This window comes from Antechinus flavipes, chromosome 2, assembly GCF_016432865.1.
Source record: "Antechinus flavipes isolate AdamAnt ecotype Samford, QLD, Australia chromosome 2, AdamAnt_v2, whole genome shotgun sequence".
NCBI classification, from domain to species: domain Eukaryota; kingdom Metazoa; phylum Chordata; class Mammalia; order Dasyuromorphia; family Dasyuridae; genus Antechinus; species Antechinus flavipes.
Window position 1 is genome coordinate 531,918,438 of NC_067399.1, and position 16,596 is coordinate 531,935,033.

The 16,596-nt window shown below is 34.3% G+C and overlaps 1 protein-coding gene across 1 annotated transcript in view; it reads right to left on the bottom strand.

The window, feature by feature from the left end:
* Positions 1-16,596, bottom strand: part of MYO1E (myosin IE) — a 222,286-nt gene that overhangs the window by 44,535 nt on the left and 161,155 nt on the right. The window contains exons 19-20 of the mRNA XM_051980739.1: positions 9,621-9,765; positions 127-241 (exon numbers count right to left, since the gene is read on the bottom strand). Coding sequence (XP_051836699.1) covers positions 127-241; positions 9,621-9,765 — 260 coding nt within the window. The remainder of the gene's footprint in view (positions 1-126; positions 242-9,620; positions 9,766-16,596) is intronic.

The following is a 16,596-nucleotide window of genomic DNA, read 5'->3' on the forward strand; positions in this document are numbered from 1 at the left end:
AAATATCACAGAATATTATATGAATCTTATAGGGGAATTATATGCCAATATCCTGGTAAAGATTCACCATCTGGTACAAATCTAGTCTCAAGACTTGATAAATACATTATCAATTTGTTTATATACCTTCTTCTCTCATTTGGACATATTTCTTCCGGGCCACAAATTTCCTCCAAGTTTTTTGTATCACCCGAGCATATCCATCATATTTTCTTTCTCTCATTTCTTCAAGAAGAAATAACTGTTGAATGAAGAGAAAACCAAATATCAGCTATTTTCTTAGTTTTATTGATGTCTTTAATTTTATATCAGTCATATTATCCTGTTCCTCCCTCTCCCAGGAAACCCTACCTAATAACAACAAAAAAAGCTAACCTACTGACACTATATGCAACAACCTACCAGCTATTTTTTTTGTTTTGTTTTGAGACTGGGTCTTCCTAGTTCTCCAAGTTCTGTTTCAGTGTGGGCCAGTACTTGTCCCTTTAAGTGGTCTGATGGTTTACTGCTCCCAGAGAATCTCATCATGATAGCAGACTTCATATTCAGCTCTCTAAAACTTAGAACTCCCAAACTCAAGCAATCCACCAACCTCAGAGTCCCTGGTAGCAGGGATTTGTAGGCATGCATCACTATGGATGGCCCCTACAAACACAGTCAATTTAATTACTTAGTCAGGAGAGCTTTTAATTTTGTGATCAACCTTGAGATAAGGAAATTAAGGGTTAGAATTAAACTCATATGCTTCTTCTTTTTTTGGGAAGAAGCATGACACAGAAGAAAAGAGTACTGTTTCTTGAACCAAATAATCTGGGTTGATTTTCATGGTCTGTGAATTACTACCTTTGTAACTATGAGTAAGACACTTAACATCTATGGGCCTCTGTTACCTAATAAGACAGTTGGATTGGATGACCTCCAAGGGTTCCTTCTAGCTCTTGTATGTGACAGAATTGGTACCTAAACCCTGGACTTGGACTCAACTTTCTACCCATGCTTTTTCTCAGTTTTCTATCCTCAACTATGTGGGAATACATTTCAGAAACCAATTCTCATGCAGATATTCTTTCTTATAAAGATCCTGTGTTGGAGAACAAATGGATCTGATTGTGTAGTCTGCATCATATAATTTAGCACAATTTCATATAAGATTGTATTTTAAAAGTAGTAACTTGCATTTTATAAAGCTCTAAGATTTGCAAAGTACTTTACAAATATTATTTAATTTGATTCTCAGAACAAACCTGAAAGGTTGGGTGCTATTCCTATTTTACAAATGAGGAAATGGAGGGATGATATATTTAAGTAACTTGCCTAGGCTCACACAGCTAGTAAGTATCTAAGGTCACATTTGAACTGGGGTCTTCCTGACTCCAGCTCCCGTGGTCTATCCACTCTGCCTCTTCACTGCTTCATTTCTCTAATTGGATGACAAATTTTTAGAAGATAAGAATCCTGTCTTATATATGGTGTCTCTCACTGTGTCAAACACATAATATCCTTTTTAAAAAAGCCTATTTATTTTAAGTAACTGATACTTGGTATTAGATTGAGTACTTTTAAAAGAATTTGAAAAGTCCATTTCAAGATATCCACAAGGCAGATCCTGGGCCTTGAAAAGGAGAACAGCTGATTTTTCATTAAGTAAAAAATATCAGTTTTCTATCTAATATGATTTTGCAAATGATCTCTAAACTGAAAGTGATGAAACATGAAATGAGTGATGAAAAAGACTTTTGCTGCTGTAAAGCCATATTATGTTAAGTCATTGGTTTGAAAGAGTGACTGGCATAGGTTGATCAATCATGAAAGCATATTTTAAGATGGGCAAAATGATTTCTTTGTCTTTTGTTCCTGTTTCTTTTATACTCATTAATTTTTTTTTTTCAAACATAGAAGAATACCTCTCAATTTCTATAATGAAACTGAAGGGAAAAAAAAAATCACACAAGTGAAGAAAATTGAGAGCCCATAGTAAAAATATTCCGATAAAAATAGTTATGAAACAAGACTTGATTTCTTATTTCATATTTCTATATTCCTTATCACCCATGCTCCCATCAATTTTTTTGCAGTCTGTCTTCTGTACCCACTGTGCTATGTGCCAAATATTTTTCTTTGCTTTCCTTTCCTTGCTTGTTATCAGAGATACCACACTTTCTTTCAGTTTTCCTCTTACCTCTCAGAGAGTTTGTTTCATTTTTTTTGTCTCCTCTCCCTGACCCCATATGTTCAATGTTGCTGTTGGGTCTGTCCTGGGTCCTACATTTTCTATATTTTCTCCCTTGGCAACCTCATTCATCCTCATGGCTTCAACTATTATCTGGATAAAGTTGGCTTCCAAAATCTATGTCTCCATATATGAATATAATGGGATATATCTACAATATGGACTTATATCTCCAACTACCTAACTGGCTCCTCAATTTCACTGTCCTCCATCAGCACCTTAAATTCATTATGTCATGAGATTATCACAGACTTTGAGTTGGAAGGATCCTTTAAGGTAATCCACTATGATAATTTCATTTTAGAAAAGAAAATAGAGGTTCTAAGACTCAGGAACTTGCTCAATATTGTACATATAGATAGAAAATGGCAAAGCTCTGGTTTAAATCTGGCCTTTGGACTCTAAATCCACTATTTTTTTTTGCTTTCATTTGCACCAGGCTATGAAGGAAAGAAAAGGTAAGAGAAGAAAGTGGAAATTAGCTTTATTAAGCACTCTACTATGTATGCCAGTCACACTGTGCTAAGTTCTTTACAAACATCATCTCATTTGATTCCCCAAAAGAGCTCTGTGAAGTAGGTATGCACTTTTTAGTTGAGGAAACTGAGACAGAGAGAAGTTATATAATTTGCTCTGAGACATAAAGCTAAGTGTTTTGAGGCTAGATTTGAATTTAGAATTTCTTGATTAAGCACTCTTCTGTTGATTAAGGCATATTACTGCTTCTAATACACAAGAATGATTTCTCCTTTAGATTTCACTGTTTTGATTAGTGGTATGAATATTCAACTGATCTCCATGACAGAAACTTTGATATTCTTATTGACTCTTCTTTTATTTGTACTATCCAATAAGCTAATAGGCTCCATCAATTGTACCTCCACTGTATTTCTAGTATTCTTGCCCAAGTCTTCATTATTACTGCTACCATCTACCTGCTGGGAGAATCAACCAAAATGAAATCACTTTCCCAGGGGCAGACAACTAATAAGTATCTTGAAGTTGGATTTGAACTCAGGTCCTTCTGACTCTTAAATCTGGTGCTCTATCTATTTGCACGATCTCTGTTCTTTGGCTGGAATCTTTTAGTATCATCCCAACAATTCCTAATTTCACTCTTCTCCCTTTCAATCCAGATATTTTACACATAGTAGAGAAACATATTCTTTACATTAAAATTTAGTTGTATGGCCCATTGCTCAAAACACTTTAATTGATGTCTACTCTCTACTTAGCAAAATTAAAACTCTTCTGCTAGAATTCAAAGCAAGCATGTCTTCAGAACCAGAAGGAACTTTGGAAGTCTTCGAGTTCAGCTGCCTAATTTTAGAATTAAGGTTAACTGAGACTCTTAAGAGGTCAAAATGATTTACTCAAAGTCAGAAAGATTCTTAGAATTCAACCCAGATTACCTGGTTTAAGAAGTCAGTTCACAAATATTTAGTGTATTCTAAGTACCTAGAATACACTGAGAAGGTGAGTAGTATAGTGGATAGAAAGTTGGAATGGTAATCTGGGAGATCTGAGTTCAAATCCCACCTCTAACACTTACTGATTGTGTGACACAAGGCAACCTGGGCAATTCTATAAAACTATAAATTGTAGAGAAGATGCTCACTTGGATTAGTAGAGGGAGTTCTCTATACCAGTGTTCAGTTCTTCTTACCTACTATATGTTAGGTATTGTGCTTCACGATCTTTCTACTTTATCAGATCATTCCTTTTACATAGTCTACACTCCAATTTTCTAGCTCTTCTATTACTATGGCTACGGTTTTATTTAATCACTCCTCTATGTCTAAATATTCTCCCCTTTCCATTTATCTGCTAAATTTATACCTATTTATACCTATCTTTCAAGCCTATCTTCATGAAGACTTCCTTGATGCCCTCAGCTGGTAATGATCTCCCCCAGCTTGCACCTCACATGTTATTTTATCTTTTGTACACTTGATATTTTGAATTATATTTATTTTTTCTATATGAAATATACCACAGGAGGATATTGGGATAATATTCAGTGGGCTGGTTTTAGAGTCAATTTAAAAAGCCAAGTTTCAAAAACAAGTATTATTTAATCTCCAAGTACCCTAGGCAACCCTCTAAGACTATAACTTATAAATGAATTGCCAATCTGCATTGATAGAATCTGTTTCCACATTGGGAAGTCCAAATTCAATAATAAAACTATTCTAGATTTCTCTACTTCCCCAACAACTAAACTCTATAAGTTCAATGAGGATATAGACTTACCTAAACCTTTTCTCTTTCAGATGAATATTTGTTGAAAGAATCCTCAGAATTGCCTATCTCCAGAAAGAGTGGTTGAAAAGGGGGTCCTATCTACATATAATGTACTACCTCTTGCCCCAAAGTCATTTTTATGCTTTTCTTCGAAGCCTAATGACTACATGTCCACAATGAAACACAGGACTAGAATTCCATGAAAATGAATAGGAAATGAGAATTCATTAGTACCTACAATTTATCTTAAGTGATTTCAGTTCATGTTATTTGTCCAAAGTAATCATCTTTTTAAACAGGCTAAGTGAGTATTTCTTAACACACTAAGCATTTCTGAGCAAACACATTTAGCTTCCTTTTGGTTCTGGAATTATTTTGGGAGTACCAGAGAAAAGACACCAGTGACTCACAAAACAGAACAAAGAGGCTACCAATTCACAACTGCCTAGAGGCTGTTTCAATGCCAAGTGGGATCTTTCCCTCTAAGATCAGCTTGATTTTTTTTTGCATTGCTGGCAAACAAAAACAACAACAACAACAACAACAACAGCAACAGCAACAGCAACAACAAATAACCCCTGGGATTAGAACTTAGGGAAATTAGCAGAAGGAAAAACATTCCCATCTTTGAGCTTTGCTCTCCAAAGTAGCTTCTTAAAGCAGAGGGATCATTCTGCAAATTCAGCAGCATCATTACAAAGGCCAAGGCTAAGTCACAAGGTGAAAGAGCATTTAACCGTACCTTAGCAGAAGCACTAGAGACTGATGAGTGGGTGCACAAGGTGGGGGCAGGAATTGGGGTGGTAAAAATGATTTTAGTCACACAATTGGGGAGGACACATGCAGAAGAAAAAAAAAACAAAAATAGACCTTGGAATTTTGAAGCTGAACCTCCCAATTCAACAAAGGGATAGAGGGAGGAAGATAGAAAAGGGCATTAAAGTATGTTGAGTATTTTAATTACATAGAAAAATCTACAAATCAAAAAGCAAAAGAGGATCTAGAACTGCAGAGGGTGTTCTGCATTGGACCAATAAATCAGTTGGTCCCATTTTAGAAAAAATTGGAGAAAAACAAAAAAACCGGAACTATTCTGTGGGTTGCTTAATGATATGTGATGCAACATTTTAATTTTAAATATAGAAATAAAGTCACTGTGAAGCTACAAATAACCCAAAGTACAAAATGCTACCACATCCTTTTCATAAAAGGATTTTATCGATGTGTGCCATTTAATTTCATATTTTGAAGGCCAAGAGGCAGATGTTCTGAATTGGAACAAAAAGCCACGAAAATGCTCTGACCCCCTAGCCTTAGAAAAGCATCGCAAAACCTGATGAAAGATTCTTGAATGTATTAAACCAATTGCACAAGGATGATTAAATATTAACATGACTTCTGTGGCTTTCTTCTAGACTGTTCTACTTAAAGGCAGACAAAAAAGACCTTGCCAAGCAAAGATCCAAATTGGTGCTGTCCTCATCTCAAAACCATTTTCTTTCCTCTCTTGAAAACATTGATGATTGTTATTTCTTTGGGTCGCCTTTATAATATAAACCAACCTCTACAGTCATTTAATTCCATTCAATAACCATTTATTAACAATTACTATGTGTAGGATGCCATAGTAGAAACCTGAAATACAAAGAAAAATAGTTCCTGACCAAAAGAAGCTTATATTCATGGGCAAAAACAATATAGACAAAGGCATGTTGAAGAGAAAAAAACACTATTAGGGAGTTCAGGGGACCACTATGTTCATGATTCCATATCACTTAACTCTTGAACAAAGATAAAAATTCTAAGATGGAGAAGTGAGGAGGAACTTCTTTAATACCTTGAGGGATCTGAAGATTCATTATTATGGATACTTCTTTCAATAAATGGTATAGACTGTAACCCATTTTGACTTTTATATTAATTGTCCATATTTTTCTCCCTTTATACCATAGCAGGGAAGTACAATGGATAGAGTACTAGGACTAGAATCAGTTAAGACCTGAATTTAACTCCAACCTTAGAGTCTTACAAACCGAATGATCCTGGGCAGATCACTTCACTTCTGTTTGCCTCAGTTTCATCATGTTTTCCTCATGTAAAATGGGGAAAATAATCATACCTATTTCCCTGAATTGTTGTGAGGATCAAATAAGTTAATAATTGTAAAGTGCTTAACACAATAACAGGCACATAGCAAGTGCCATACAAATGCTGGCTATATTGTTTTCTGTGGTCATAATCATTTGCACAGTGTCTCTCACTAGACTGTGTTTTTTAAGGGCAGGTACCATGTTTTTACCTTTCTTTGTGTACCTAGCACTAAACACAGTACCAGGCACATAGCACTTAAATGCTTTTTGACTAACTGATTGAAACTTTCTGATATACCCTCAATAGGAATATTACTGAACTATTAATATTTAACAATGGAAAACACTGGTATTCCATACTCTCACTATATGACTGACCCAGCTCATTTTCTAGTCATAACTTTCTGATCATGTCTTTTACAATACTTATCATGTACAGTTTTGTCTAGATATTATATCATAGTCTTTGACCTACCACATAACACTTCAATGCCTACTGAGAGACCCAAAGTTTTCATTCTTTAGAGACTGTCATAGTCTATTACTCAGTCATAAAGAATTACTGGAGGAACACTAATTTTAAAAAGATAGATCTTAGTTGCAGGGGGGAAACTGGAGTCATTAAAAGTATTGCAAAATTTCACAAGGGGCAATCTAGCTTTCTTTCTTATACCTGTTTACCTCTGGGTCTACCTCATTGAATAATATAATTTGGACAATAGACATTCTTTATTCACATAGTTTTTCACCATGAATACTTAGATTGAATTTTTAAAAGCAATTTATGGATTTCATTTAGGAGGGTCAGATAAGTTCTAGGGCTTAGCACAATGTTACTGGTAATCAGTAACATATATAGAGAACTCATTGTCTTGTCTTCTATTTAGATCCTTCCCTCAGCAATCACCTTTTAGTGGCGGCAAATACATTTGGAAGATTCATCTTTGTGAGTTCAATTCTAGCTTCAGATACTTATTATAGCTATGTGACCCTAGGTAATTCAATTAATCCTGTTTGCCTCAGTTACTTCATCTATAAAATGAGCTGGAGAAGAAAATGGCAAAACCAACCCAGTCTCTTTGCCATAAGATTATCATGAAGAATTGGACAAAACTAAACAAACAAAAAAAGGTTTCTAGTTTTAACATTCTCTGATTCTCATTATATACCTCAACAATGATACTGTTTGAGGATGTATTCTGATGGAAGTGGAGCTCTTCGATAAAGAGAGCTAATTTAGTTTTAATGATCAAGGATGGACAGAAGCAGCTATGCCCAAAGAAAGAACACTGGGGAATGAATATAAACTGCTTGCATTTTTGTTTTTCTTCCCGGGTTATTTATACCTTCTGAATCTAATTCTTCCTGTGCAACAAGAGAACTGTTCGGTTCTGCACACATATATTGTATCTAGGATATACCGTAACCTATTTAACATGTAAAGGACTGCTTGCCATCTGGGGGAGGGGGTGGAAAGAGGGAGGGGAAAAATTGGAACAGAAGTGAGTGCAAGGGATAATGCTGTAAAAAATTACCCTGGCATGGGTTCTGTCAATAAAAAGTTATTTAAAAAAAAAATTCTCTGATTCTATGATTTAAAAGATGGTTATGTTCTTAGGCTCTTTTTACCCTCCTCAGATTCTATCGTAAGCTGTAAAGCACAGAGAATCACAGATATCACACTCTAATATCCTAGGTAAGAGTTTCATGACCAAATGTAATAACTTAATTTCTACATAATTTTTATATGTCGAGGACCTGATGCAAACATTACTCCTTACTCTGTTTTTCGGGGCTAGGAATATATTTCTACTCAAGTCTTTATTTTCTACTTTTTAGAAAAGCTGAGGATATACTATCTTCCTATTTACAAAAGCCTTCTACAAAATAGGGCAACCTCTGTACAATAAAGAGTGCTTAACAAATGCTTATTGACTTGATGTCAATTTGTGCTCATCCATGCTTGCAACAAATGACTGAGTTCCGTTTCACCATTCTGTTTTGATGTACCCAGTGAATATTAGTGTTTATGATTGCTAGTCTGGTCTGGCAACAGATTTCATAAAATCTATTGGTTTCCTTAAAAGGAAATCTTGCAGTTCATGGGGATACATTAGGAACCCCTCAGGCCAAAGTATTTGAATTTTATCACTTGCAAATCTTCCAATCTAGGAGGTGTTTATTCATTTCAAAGTTGCCCTTGATAATTTGGTGACCATATTGGGCTTTCCCCTCTAGAGGGTAATTTTACATGCCAATCTTTAACACAGAGCTAACTTCCTCATCAGACAAGACAAGAGAATTCTCTAAATTGGTATACTGAGATCTAAAAAAGTGTGAGAACTACAAGACATTTATTCTTGACCGGGTTGCTTGCATAATTTGTATTTCTACCAATTTCATCATAAGTGCTTCTAACCTTGTCTTTTTTTGTTCCCCAATGAGTCAAAAAACAAGTACTTATTAAGTGTCCACTATGATACCAAGCACTATGCTAAGACCTGGAGATATTTTATCAAGAAAGTAGAAACATTTTCACAAATAAATAGAAAACACACACAAAGTAAAATAAAAATAAATTCAGTGGGGGTTTTGAGGGATAGGCTTTAGGAGGCAGGAGGAGATGCTATCAACAAAGGTCTTGTGTAGAATATAGCATTTGAACTGATCTGACAGAAGACTTATAATGATTCAATACCAAAGTCAGCCCTCCTTCTACAGCTTTTTAATAACTCATTCACAAGTGTGTTAAATACATTAACTTTGTGCCCCTCTAGAGTATAAGCACATTATTTATCAACAACCTTCCTTTTTTCCTAAAGGTTCTTTCCTCCTTCCCATATTGATATTGAGATAGTGCTGAATATCTTGAATCTCTAAGCTATGTGGATATATTATTGTCTAAGCATCCTATGCTTTGCTCAGCCTTTTGAAAAGAGGTATAGCTTTGTATTAAGATGTCTTAGACCACCCTTAATGATTTGGAGGTCATTCAAGTTGACACAAGTTCTCTTGCCTGGATGATGACCATGTCATGCTCCACAACACATACTTACAGATTCAGGGGCTTTGATGAAGACTTTACTTTTCCCAAGTTGGAACTGATCAGCATCCATATTGACTGACTGCAGCAGGTGGATTACACCATGTTTCTCATCTCCTTTCCACGATGGCCAAGTTGCTTTGGTCAGAATGGCATACCTGAAACAATTGAGGAGAAAACAAAGAGAAAGAATTCAGGATTTAATGGCAGGATTCTTGCCTTAAATGGTGACTACTGTTATTGCAAGAATAGCTGAGAGATTTGGGAATCCATCAGAGTGGTTAGGAAAATGCTTATCTGGTGCATGTACAGCAAGAACTTTGGTGAAAACCCATCAATTTTAGAGCTACACATTTCTTTCCTATATGAGCAACATCTCTTTCTTAATCCTCTGAAATCTAGCTTTTATCTTTCCTTTCTCCCTCCCCCCATGACATTCTTATAGTCCCAGGAATTTTTTTTTTTTTTGGAGGGGGGGAATCTAAAAGTCTTAGTTCCTATGCTACTCTTTGGTAGCATTTAGTCTAACACCCTTTTTTGCAATGTTATCCTTCCTTGACTATTGAGCATTTGATGTCCTGCTTCTTTTCTTTTGTTTCCTCAAAACCCACTCTAATTTCTTCAATTTCTTTTTCTTCTCTCATTGCTAAAGCTAACATTTCTCTTATAATATTGAATGGTAGCAGTGATAATAGGAAACCTTTTTTAATCCCTGACCTTATTGGGAATGCTTCTAACTTATCTCCAACATGCTTTTTTTCTTTTGTCTGTTTCTCTTTTGCCTCTCCCTCTTCCTTTTCTTCTAACAATAAGTATAAAAGTTCCATCTCTGGTCCTCTAATTTTCTTTGCCTTACACTCCCTGAATCTCCCTCTTTTCTGTTCCTCCTTCCCTTCAACTCTTGCTATAGGCTTTCTATAAATGAAAATGGTTTCCAAATTATCTTCAGTTATAACCTCTCTCATTACCTGCATTCCATTTCATTATATCCAACTATTTACAGAATACCTTTACTTGAATATCCCTGATTAATCTTTCTTTTAAAATCCTTCATAATATTCTCCTGATCAAAAAGCTGCAACAGCTTCCTAATACTTAGTACATTAAGTCCCAATTCCCATACTTAGTATTTAGGCTTCTCTATGTTCTGACTCTAACTTTATATCTATCCAATCTTACTTCTTCACTTCTCTAATCCACATATTGCTTCTGACAAATGGATTTCTCAAGAGGAAGTATTACTAGGTATCACTTAATAAGGCACCATTTTCAATTGGCAAGTGAATTTGTGGTATGTATGGTTATTACCTCAGTGTTTAAAAATACTCCAAAGTTTGTTTTCTTTAGTAGACCAAACATTTCCTTGAGTATAGTCTGGTCTAAACTATTAAATTATTTAGCACATTTTGTGAAATTTAAAAGTAAATTCCAGCCTTGCTCAGGCCCAGATAATCCTGACTCCTGCCCAAATCAATGAGAGTCTGGTTAATGAGAAAAGTCTCTGATGCTTATGGCTCTCAACTCATGCCGATCTATTTTAAGTCCTCCAATTTGCTTTTCTATAAATTTTGTTTAAAAGCATCTACAAAATATGCTGAAGGTCTGTTTGGTTGTTTTTTTTTTTTTTTTTAAAGGTATTCCACCTGTTAACTTTCATTTGCAAAGTTGCAAATGTCTTTTATGCCCTATTAGTGCAAGCTATACATAGCTTATATACACCCTCTGTATTTCTACTGCCCCTTAAGCTACCTGCAATTTCAGCACTGGTGAAATGGTAACAAGTCATGATTCAAACCTGAACAACTAGACTGCTTTTGTTTCTATAAACAATTTGGAATCATTTAAAGTACTATGTAATTTCTAAAATGGGATCAAATAAGAAGAAGATAAGCATTTATTAAGCAATGTGCCAGGCATTAAGCTAAGCAATTTACAAATATCTTTTTCTCATTCGATTCTGGAATTATGCTATTTTTAGCAAAGATATTAACAAATTTTCCCTGTCTCTCTGTGTGTATATGTCTGTCTCTTTCTCTGTCTGTCTTTCCTCATTTCCTTCCTCCATCTATTTATCTACATACATCTAATCCAAAGTAAACCTAAGGGACTGGCTGTCCATTCAAATATAGGCTGTTACTTGAGCAAGATATAGATTATAGATCAGAACTAGAAGATTTCTTAAGAAGATGTTTAGTCCAATTATCCCATTTTATATTTGAAGAAACTGTAGATCAGAAAGGATAGGTAACTTGCTCAAACAGATAATATGCAACAGACTTAAAAATCTGAATCTTGATCATCTATTTCCAGATGTTTTTCATTGATTTTGTTTTTCTTTTAGTTAAATTTTCTTTCAGTTAAGCTGATTTCTTTTGAGGGATGATAGATTTCAAAGAGAAAACTTTGTAGACTTTTGAGATTCACTACAATTATTATTTTTCTTTAAAGATTAATGTAGTGTTCTCAAACAGAACAAACACCATTGAAAAAAGAAATAAAAACCCTAAGGTCAATAAACAATTAAACAAAACCACATTTAAAAGTGGTTTGAATGCTTGCACACATAAGCTATATCTTTTAATTATTTCCCAATTAATATGTGAAACAAAAATCATATGCATTAGTTTTAGTGATTGGTATAAATATTAGCTATTATTTGGGACACTTAGTAGATAGTCAGGAAGACCCAAGTTCACATCTGACCGTAGACACTTACTAGTGATCCTGGGCATGTCACTTAATCTACTTACCTTAGTTTTTTCATCTGCAAAATGGACATAAAAGTAGCCCCATATTTGCCAGGGTTTCTTTGAGGGTCAAATGAAATAATGTGAAGTGCTTACAAAGTGCCTGGCACACAGGAACTGCAATATAAATATTACATATTATCACTGTTATAACTAATACTTACATCTGGAGAAGGAAATGGCAAACTAGTATCTTTGCCAAGAAAACCTCAAATGGAGTCACTAAAAGTTGTACATGATTGAATAATAACAAAAATATTTATTTAGTAGTTTAAGATTTGCAAAGGGCTAAATGTAAGATGCTATTGTTATCCCACTTTATAGGAAAAAAAGCTAAGGATCACACAATTAAGTTAAGGGTTTGAGGCAGGCTTTGAACATGGTCTCCTGATTCTAACTACTCCACCAACTTGCTTCCTTTCACCTCTTTTATCCATGTTTTACCATTATATTTGTTACTGCTTCCTGTTTTCTTCTATGAAATCATTGTGCATATTGTTTTTTAGGCAGTAATATTTTTAATTTATATCACTTTATGTAAAGCTTACCATGTTTTTCTGAATTCCCAGGACCAGAGATTTAGAACAGGAAATAACCTTAGAGGCCATGAGTCTAAACCCTTCATTTTCCAGATGAGAAAACTAAGGCTTAGAGAAATTAAGTGACTTGTGCAGAATCATACAACTAGGCAGAGTCTGAGGCTAGCCTTAGAATCAGGTCCTCCTACCTCCATGTCCAGCGTTCTACCTATTATACCATGCAGAACCTCACTTTTCATATGCCATACCTTATGACAGAATATTTTTCTGTGGTACATTTTATTTAGCATTTCCCATTCATTAGACACATACTTTGTTTCTAGTGTTGGTTTTCTCTGTTAATAGAAGTGTTAATATACTGAGATGAATATTTTTCTATAAATGGATCCTTCTTTCTATTTCTGACATAGAGAATTGAAGATGGACTGCAGGTTTAAAAGATTTTGGTATTTTTCTATCTTCTTTCACATTTTGATGAATTTTATTCTATTTTACTTTGCTTTCCAAAATAATCACATTACTTCAGGGCTCCTGCAAAAAAGAACTGGCATGATGATTTCTCCATAAGTCAGTGAGCATTATAGTATGTCACCTTTTTTTTTTTTTTTTAATCATTTCTGGTATAAGGCCTCAAGACTTTCCTTGTTTCTACTAACAGTGTGAAGGGGTCAGAACTCAAGCACATTGGATGGACTCCTCAGGCAAACTTCTGAATTCCTCAAATGAACATATATTTGTATGTATATTTTTTCTTCTCCCAATTATCAACACTTTTAAAAGAAATTATTGATTATTTGGAGTTTTCCTTTTGGGAGCTATTTATATCTTTTGGTCATGTCTTGGAGAAAGAATCACATTAAAAAATATGTATCCAATATACTTTAACATATATTGGTCTACCTGCCATCTAGGGGAAGGGATGGGGGGAAGGAGAGAATAATTTGGAACAGAAGGCTTTACAAAGGTTAATGCAGAAAAATTACCCATTTTTATATCTTGTAAATAAAAAGCTATAATAATAACAAAAAGTTGTATCCAAACACAATGTATCTCAAGAACTCTGCAAAAGAAGGAACCCAACCTGAATTTGGAATTCTGAGAAGAATGTCCTGAACACCTTTGTTTTATGCATAGGCATGATCACTTATTTTATATCATGATATTGATTTTTAGTAGTCACTGAACAAAATTATTTCCAATTATTTCTTATCTTAGGATACTAATGTTAATTTATGTATGCATGGGAGACATCTCAATGAAATACCTTTAAGGCTAAATTTTGTTCTATTGATTCAAATGCTTTAAAAAAAAATCAACAAATAATATATTGATGTGATATTCTTTGATACTCTTGATTAATTGTGGGACTGGAAATGGTGGTTGCTATAGAAAATCATCAGCAAAAGCCTATTTCCTCTTCATGTTTTCACCAAGGATGCCCTAAATGTACATAAAGATATCCTCAAAAAGATTTTTTTTGATAGTTTATCCATTGCATTTATTTTATTTTTAAAAATACTGCTTTATATATATTTACCATGTTAAATATATATTGGATTATTTGCCATTTAGGAGAGGAGGTTGAGGGAAGAGGGGAGGATTGGAATACAAGATTGTCAAGGGTCGGTCAATGGTGAAAAATTATCCTTACATGGGTTTTGAAAATAAAAAGCTTCAATAAAAATATATAAAAAATAATGCTTTATTGATACTTTTTATAATGATGAAAATGGTTAAGTAAAACTGACAGATATTATATTGGGCAGCATATGTAATATCCTACATCTTTAACTCCCTGCATTTGAGGTACATTTTCTCATCTTTTCTCTGGAATGAAGACTGGTCTGTAGTTGACTTAATTTCAGGGTTCTTTTCATATACATTTCTGAATGACTATAGTAATATATATGAAAAGAACACTGAAATAAAGCCAAATGCTGCTCAATTGTAATGACCAACCAAAATATTGCCTACATCCTAACTCTTCCATTCTGGTATACAGAAAATTAGAAACATAGTTGATGCCCAATACCTGGGGAATGACTGAAAGAAGCTATGATATATGAATGTGATGGAATATTATTGTGACATAAAATAGGACAAATGTGGAAAATTCAAAGAAAGGTAGGAATATGTACATGAACTGATGCAAAACAAAATAAGCACTAATTTTTCATGTCTAAAACTGTTTCTGTCCTCAGTCTTTACTGGAGTTACAATAGACACTCACCATTTAAGCAAATCAGAAGTAAAAAGAACAATGAGTTCTCTTGACATGATATTCTACCATCAATACATTGTTCTCCTAACATAAGCTGCTGTTATCTCTATCAAACAGCCCATGATGACATTTTTCCATGAATTGCTCAATTAGAGTGAGCTATTGCATGACTTTAGGTAACAAACTGTAAGGCCTTTGGAAGCTAGCTGACCATTTCTACAATTCTTTCAGAGCCACTTTATTATGATGAATGGGTTGGTTACATCAAATTGTTCTTTTACATATGTACTTAAAAATCCAGTTCAAAGAAGATCTACTCCATGGAAATTGATAGTTTCTTTGAAGTGACTACTCCCAGATTTCTATTTGTTTGTTCTCATAATAAAAGTTTTCATCATCAGACGCCTTTTTGGTTTTTGAAAATTTATGGAAATTGTTTTGTTGAAAATACAGACTTTACTGGTTAAAAACTTCTTGTTCCCCAAGAGTATGTTCTCATATACTCCATTCTTGCTGGATGTTTCATATTTGCACAAAACCAATGGCATGTTAGAAGACCAAGCATTTTACTGGGAACGAGAAATTGGTCATACAGTCATACAGCTAGTCAGTGGGTAGATCCCAACAAAAAAATATTTAAGCACCTACAATGTATAAATCACTGTACTGGGCCTACACAAGATATAATTCTATTATGAGCTACTTGGTTTAAGCAGCTATTACTTTGTTAAATCTCCAGACATTTCTGCTTTGTAAATATTTCCTATATTATATATACTTGGCATATCTTTAGCCATTTATTTCCCAAGAGGTCATTAATAGAAAGGAGCCACACTAGGTGGTAATTTATTATTATTATTTATTATTATAACTATTGTTATTATTATTTTTTTGAACTTCAACTAACATTTCGTACTAGGTAGTCTTGATCATCTTGCCAGGCAGTCTTGAATATAAGATACCAGAAAGAGAACACTAGCTCAAAAGGAAATGTTCTTCTTGGAAGTATTAGGTTTCAAAGGCTAGAGTTGAGTCTTCCAGTTCTCTATTACATCATAATTTTATATCCCATTTTTCAGGTCACTACAACTGATTATCTAGAATTCTACCTAGGAGAACACGATCGTTCTAGGGTCAGAACATGGGTTACACTACAAGCTTCAGTAAGAGAAGATATTGAGTAGATATCCAAAGTAAAATGAAACCTCACTTTAGATTCACTTAGGCCAAGGTCACATTGAATTAAAGTCTGAACTATAAGATAGCCATAAAAAAAAGCAGTAGTTTTATTTATATACAATCTAACAAAGCAGAAGTCCTGTCAAATCTGAAATAATGCAGAGATAACCATTTGTAATTAGGATGTTGACTTATATGTGGTTCTCAGCGATTTCCCTGCATTACTTTGAGTCCCAGGTAAAAAGGAAGCTTGTCCCAGTCTCCTGATTCTAGTTCTTCCCTTCTCTTCTATTGATTAGTTCC